The sequence below is a fragment of the Coenobita brevimanus genome, chromosome 60 (genome assembly GCF_032717465.1).
Source record: "Coenobita brevimanus isolate Jiangsu-jjx chromosome 60, ASM3271746v2, whole genome shotgun sequence".
In the NCBI taxonomy this organism is placed as follows: domain Eukaryota; kingdom Metazoa; phylum Arthropoda; class Malacostraca; order Decapoda; family Coenobitidae; genus Coenobita; species Coenobita brevimanus.
Genome location: NC_137013.1, coordinates 14,745,525 through 14,753,038, shown reverse-complemented (window position 1 = coordinate 14,753,038; position 7,514 = coordinate 14,745,525). Strand labels below are relative to the sequence as shown.

General features: G+C 39.0%; 1 protein-coding gene across 1 annotated transcript in view; it reads left to right on the top strand.

The window, feature by feature from the left end:
• The first annotated feature begins 473 nt into the window (after positions 1-473).
• The window catches only part of LOC145403295 (uncharacterized), a 30,738-nt gene continuing 23,697 nt past the window's right edge, over positions 474-7,514 (top strand). Inside the window, exon 1 of the mRNA XM_080275100.1 lies at positions 474-518. Coding sequence (XP_080131226.1) covers positions 474-518 — 45 coding nt within the window. The remainder of the gene's footprint in view (positions 519-7,514) is intronic.

Genomic DNA, 7,514 nt, shown 5'->3' with positions numbered 1-7,514 from the left:
CTCGCATATGGAAAACAGTGTCCCCCCCGAGGCACCATCTTCACTGTCTCTCACGCAAGGTCCCTTAGTGCCTTCTTGGCGTGCTTGGTTGACACCCCACCGGCATGTTGAACCCAGGTCATCACAACTCGTCCTCACTTCACACTCTCCATTACCTCACCCTCACCACCACTGCAAAAGAGGGCTTGGAGGTACAAAGGATAATAAAAGATAGTTGGATAGATAGATAGACAGGTAGATAAACAGACAGAATGATAGTATGTGTGGAGTGTATCAAGAAAAGGCCATAATCCTTCATCAGTCAAAACTTAAAAATTCTCAGCTTCACCTCACAGGCCTGAGTATTTACACACACACACACACACACACACACACACACACACACACACACACACACACAAATGCACTTAAAAAACACTGGTGATACATAGCTATTGTGATAATGTATTTAGAAACACATCCTTAGGACCGTAATGGAGACTAACACGTTCCGGCGACATCTGAAGCATGTTGTTGAAGTAAGAGAGAGGGAAATTTTCGTTAAGTAGGATAGGAGACTTAGTGGCTTATTTTTCTCAGTCATTTATTTTGCCTGTCACACCTTGGAACACTTTTTATGCTATCTGGACAATTCTAGTGTTGATATTGTTTGCTTCTTGAACACAGAAGGGGTAAAAAAAATAGTGTAATAATCATTTTAAAAATCACCAAGGTGGAAGTGCTGCGAAGTCTACAATGTCACCTACAGTACGGCCCTCTTAGCGACTTTCCATTTATGATGTTTATAAGATCGTGTGTGGGGTATGCACTCTCTGTTTTCCCCTCCCCTTGCTATGCCACTGAAGTTAGCTCTGAGTAGAGAAACAACAGCTAGCCCTATACTACCCACTTTGAGGTGTAGGGGCCCTAGTCTAGGCTACTGTAGTCCAGTACTAGGGCAGATGACTAGGCTTCCCTTGATGGGATTATGGGATCGAAAAGCCTCCAGTCACCTCTTGGGGATGGGATGAAGGGCCGCCACTCCAACATTGGCATTCCAACCATTGTGCCACCTCATCCTAAGTGCCGTAAATCCACCCAATATGACAGAGTAAAGGGTGAAGTGCCTGAGAGGTGTGAGGGTGAATTATTGAGAGGCGGTGATACATAGGGCTCCTCACAACACAGTACACTCCCTCACATACTCTATGCATTCCTCACGCTCTCTTCTCTCATCACCTTCAGTTCCACCCAGTCAGTCAGTCAGTCAAGCCAGTCAAGTTTGTCAGTTAAAGTCAGTCAGTCAGTCACAGTCATCAGTAATGAAGCCAGTCTCTCTCTCTTTCTAAGCTTGGATGTAAAATCTGAGCATTTTATTTCGACGACAGAAAACCATACAAAACTTCAGACAAAAAAAAATTACAAAAACAAAAAATATATACCGTGGTATTAGAGGTAGGCTGCGAGATAATGCTAATTTTATGTGTGCTGCGTGTCTGGGAGAGCAGGTGGATTTTGTCAGGCATGAAAGGATTGAACTTGCTGGTGAGTCTCTTTAGTGTATGGAAGAGTTTTGTTATTTGGGAGACATGTGCTGAAGATGGGGCTGGTGCTAGCCCTGTGGCTAGGGTGACAAGTGGTTGGAAGAAATTAAGGGAGCTGTTGCCTCTCCTGACATTGAGAGGGCTCTCCCTATGTGCTATAGGACCTTTGTATCCACCATGTGTTAGGAGTGTAACACTGTATGGTAGTGCGAACTGCACAGTAGAGGGAGAGGATATTTGCAGGCTCAAACATACAGAAATGACAATGATTAGGTGGATGTGCAGTGCGTCCCTGCGTGCAAGGCCTGGGGAGGCTGTGTTTACGATGGAAGAGTTGAGAGGTAGGATGGGACTGGAGTGTATTGGGGTTGTGATGAGAAGGGGTAGATTGAGGTGGTTTCAGCATGTGGAGAGGATGGGGCATGATAACTGGGTTCAGAGAGTGACAAACTTTAAGACAGGGGTGGGGTTGCGAAGGGAAGACTGAAGATGACGTGGGACAAGGTCATTATGTGTGACCTCAGGTTAAGAGACTGAACAAGGAGGCTGCCACAGATCAAGCAGCTTGGAGAGCCGTCATTAGATGACCAGTGCTGATGCATGTAACATGTTGTAGCCTTCAAAAACGAAACGTTTTACATCTTTTCTTGCCTCCATTCATTTTTTAGTATTTTTTTAAAAACTAAAATATGAGTTTCCTTCTCGCATTTATTTCCTTTCTTTTAGTGCTCTTTCTCATTTAACCCGTCACGTCCCGACCGATTTTCCAGCACTGACTCCCCCCAGTCCCGACCAATTTTGGAAAAAAAAAAATTTTGGCTTAAACCTCCGCTTTTGGTGAGAAACATTGAAAATTCATAGAGAAATCGCTCACCTGAGGGTTAAAATACTCGATACAGATAGCAGTACCTCCTTACCTTACTGGGTTTTCTATCACGCTGGCTTCAAAGAAAACGAGTTCTATGGGAGGGTAACTATTCCACACCACTCTTAAATGGTATTTATTTATTTGGTGCAAATTTATATGAAGTACGAGAGTATATTGGTTTTCAAAGGTAAAATAGGCATTATAAGCATTGTTTCACTCACTAACTCATTAACATACCTGACCTTTTTTGGCGACATTACCTGATCATCATTTCTGACTGTTTCTTCCTCTAATGCTATGTAACCTTTGTCCTTCACATTGTCATCAATTGGGGAAACACTCTGGCCATGAATGTCTTTATAGGCCAGGTCATTGGTAACAGGTGAATTGCCGAGACAATGGCGTGGGGGGGGGAAGGTCATGCGGGGTAAGGCATTGTCCCTGCCTGGCATCTTGTAGAGGAATAGAGTACGGTGTCCCGTGTATACGTACCAAAAAATCACATGCGAAAATTGAAAATTGTTCAAATTATGAACCTTGCAATTGCGTGACGTACCAGTACGTCCAATGGTTTAGCTGTGACAAAACATTGCGACGTACCCATACGTCGATGGGATGCCTCGGGTTAAATTCTTTTTAGTCATCTCCTTCTTTACGCTGTTTTTTTTTTTTTTAACTTTTTTGTTTTCATCACTGTCAGTTGGTTTTCATGCCATTTCATTATATGGTTAAGTGTCATGTGGCCTTTGTTGCTTTACATCTTGGAATTTATTGTTCAATTAAATTCAGAAATGGTCAAAACTACCACCATTAATATTTTGGCGAAGAATAAACAGCTCCTTCAGTCCAGTGACATAGTTTTGATAGTGCTCTTGCAACCACCAGATGATATTATTCAGCTTAGAAGAGGATTTTCCAACTGGAGGAGCTAGATACAGCTTTCATTAACCCCTTCGCTACCAGGCAACCTTCCTAACTTGAACAGAGTTGCTAAGAAACATTAAACTTGAAAATACGCCATTGGATTCAGAGGGTATAATTAAAACTTGGATAGGAACATTACTCTGACAAGTGGCTACTGATCTACACAATATAAATACGTAATGAAAATCTAACTTGCTACTTTAAGAGAGTGGACAATCAACCAAGTAAGTATACATTTGGTTATTATTTATTTATTTATATTCTTTATTTTTAGCAGGGTTTATTAACCCCTAAATAGCTAACAGGATTGATCGATCCTTTTTCAGGATTACGGAAGATACTGAATGTGATCGATTGAAGGGCTCAGGGAAAACAGGGATAAACATGCTCCGTCCCGACTGTGTCAGGCTATAGCTCATGAACCAGTTGGACTCAAATGCTCTGGTTTTGGTGTAAGATGTGTAAATTCAAGCTCTATTATGTGGACATAACATTTTTTTCTTCTGCAATAGTCGAAAAATCGCCTCCATATACAGATTTTCACGCCAGTTCGGTCAATTGAATTGCGTACCCTAAGGTTTAATGGATAAAGATTGCTTATTTATTCTTTTGTCAACTTAAAATGCTCCCAAACTGTCCAGAGTCAAACTACAGTGAAAATTAAAGTGAAAAATATGACAAAATTCTCTCTCATTTACAAATGCTGTCTCAGATTCTTAACCCCTTCACTATGACGATATATTGTAACTACTCATACATGATTTGGCCCAGAAAAGAGGAACGAGAATGAAAGACTGACCAAAAAAGTGTATAAGAGGTGGAGGTAGTAGGGGAAGGGGGGGACTGAGGATGAGATGGAGGGTGAGGAAGAAAAATATATCATCACCCTCATAAACAAACACCTAAGCCATTTTTCGGTTACCATATTTCTGGATTTTTACCTAAGTCAATTCTTCATCATGTAGCACACTTTCCACGTGAAAAAAGCAAATGAATGTTTTTGTCCTTCTGACAAGAAGTTATAAAAGCATAAACACTGAATTAATATGAAAATTAAGAAAATGATTTTTTTTTTTTAATTTCCTGAAAAGTATAAAATATGACTTAGGCAGTTTGTTTATGAAGGTGATGATATGAGGGAAAAGGATGCTTGAATTGGAGGGAGGGTAGCCTAATGGCCGAGGACAGAATGGCATGGAGATTTCCTTGCAGCCACTTCTTCCAGGATTAACGTGTCTGCAGATAGGTAGATAAACAGACAGACAAAAACAGACATGCAGATAGATGGATACTGATAGATAATATTTGCTTCTGTCAGGTGATTTTATTCAGAATAATTGGACTTTTTGGACTGAAGGGGTTATATACATCATTCATTACCCTTGATTGAGAGACGTTCTTCCTAAGTTAGATAATGGAAAGGTTTAATAGACCAATCTAATCACACACATGTATACACACACACACACACACACACACACACACACACACAGTCACAAGTAATGTACGCAGTCATGGCATTCTCTCATCATTTACAAACACATTTATTAGGCTTTCATGTGTACCTTCTAAAGTATGCATACCATACTTCATACACACATCTGAAGGTAAAGTAATTGTAGCCAATTTGTACATGCCACCCAGATCAAACACATGGGAAAGAGACGAATATGAGGACCTGGCAGAGAGTACAATTCAGAGTATAAGATCATTACTACATAAAATGGAAGAGAAATCGGAAAGAATTATACTAACTGGGGATTTCAATACAAATATAAATTGGAATACTCTAGATATAATTAGCCAAGAAAGCTGTTGGGGCCAAAAGCTCCTGGATCTCGTGCAAGAGTTTTTCCTAACGCAACATGTGAGGAGACCACCAGAAAAAGAGGACTTGATGTACCTTCAGTGCTAGATCTAATACTTACTAGGCAAGAAAATGATATTGACAGTTTAATATATCACCCTCCACTCGGCAAAAGCGATCATGCAGTACTAAATTATAACTTCAGGATAGCAAATGACATAGTAAACAGCAATGACAGTTACAAAAAGAGCCTAAACTATAAAAAGGGAAATTATCAAGACCTAAAGAAGTGTTTCTTAGAAGTTGATTGGGAAAATGAGCTTAGAGGACAAGATTTAAATGCTGTATATAAAAAATTTTGTGAATTTTATGAAATAGGAGTCCAGAAGTACATCCCACAGCACAAAGAAGCAGATAAGAAAATACAGAAATGGTTCAATACAGAATGTAAAAAATCAAAAGAAAGAAGAGATTTGTTGTGGAATAGATACAGAAGTAGTGAAAGGGCGTATAATAATTACAAACAGGCAAGAAACGACTATACAAGAATAAGGAGGGAAGCCCAAAAACAGTTTAAGGAGGATATAATAAATAAAAGTAGTGATCAACCAAAGCTGTTTTACAGCTATATCAGAAGCAAAACCAAAGTAAAAGACATAATATAATCCATTGCGGACGAGAGAATCACTTATACACAAGAGAAAGATATTTGTGAAGCACTAAATAAGAATTTCCAATTAGTTTTTACAGAAGAAAAAAATTTTGAAAGGGACTATGTGGAACATGCATGTCCACACATACTACCAGATATACAAATAGCAGAAAAAGTAATACAGGAGGAGTTAAGTAGATTAGACAGAGGAAAAGCAAGTGGTCCTGATGAAATTTCATGTTGGATATTACGAGAATGTGCAAAGGAGTTAAGTAAACCATTATTTTTAATTTTCAAGAAATCCTTGAGTCAAGGTAAACTACCTGATATTTGGAAAAAAGCAAATATTGTCCCCTTATTCAAGAAAGGAAATAGACAAAATCCACTCAACTACCGACCAGTATCACTGACCAGTGTTGTAAGCAAGGTATTAGAAAATCTTATAAGAAAAGCTTGGGTAAATCATCTAGAAGAACACAGTATGGTAACAGAAAGACAGTTTGGTTTCAGAAAAGGAAAATCATGTGTTACTAATCTGTTGAGCTACTATGACAGAGTAACAAACACAATACAGGAAAGGGAAGGATGGGTGGACAGTATCTATTTAGATTTCAAGAAAGCTTTTGACACAGTACCACACCAAAGACTTTTATGGAAACTGTACCATCAAGGAGGAATTCGATGCTAACTGTTTTGTTGGATGCAAGATTTTCTCATGAAAGAGAAATGAGAACAGTACCAAGAGGAAACTACTTATCATGGAAAGAAGTGACTAGTGGAGTACCACAGGGTTCGGTGCTGGCACCAATCATGTTTTTAGTGTATATAAATGATATAAACAGTAACACTGGAAATGAGAGCTATCTGAATATGTTTGCAGATGATGCAAAAATACAAAGGAGAATTACTAACACAATTCAATGTGGACAAGCGTCATGTAATCAAGTTTGGTAAAAGTGGAAAAAGACCTGATTGGGATTATAAGTTAGGAAATAAAACCCTATACACATCAGAAAGAAAGAAAGACCTAGGTGTGATTATCAATAACAGACTATCTCCGGCTGACCACATCAGCGAGAAGGTACGGAACATGTATACACTGCTTGCAAATATGAGAATAGCATTCACATACATAAATGAAGACATGCTAAGAAGGATAATAACATCATTCATTAGACCAACCCTGGAATATGCATCAGTAGTCTGGAGTCCTCATCTCAAAAAGCATATAGACAAGATTGAAAAAGTTCAAAGGGCCGCTACAAGATGGATACCAAGCTTAAGGGACCTAAGCTACGAAGTAAGACTAAATAAAGTGAATCTACCAACACTACAGGAGAGAAGGAAAAGAGGTGACATGATAATGCTATATAAGTGCATATCAGGGAAGGAGAAAATATACATAAATGATTACTTAACATATGGAGAAGCATCAGCAGAGGACACTGCAAAAAACTGCATAAGAAGAGAGGTGATAAAGACGTAAGGAAATTCAGTTTCCCAAACAGAGCAATTGATCAATGGAATGCACTACCGAATGAAAAATTGTGTGCCAAAACAATTCACAAATTTAAGGATATGGTACGATAAATATGGTTTAAGACACCGGGACAGTACGAGCTTGACTCATTCCTCTGCATAAAGATACAATTAGGTAAGAATTGAGGTAAGAACACTACAACACACGAGACACACACTCATACACACTCACACGGGCAAAACTATAGATCTTACTAGATA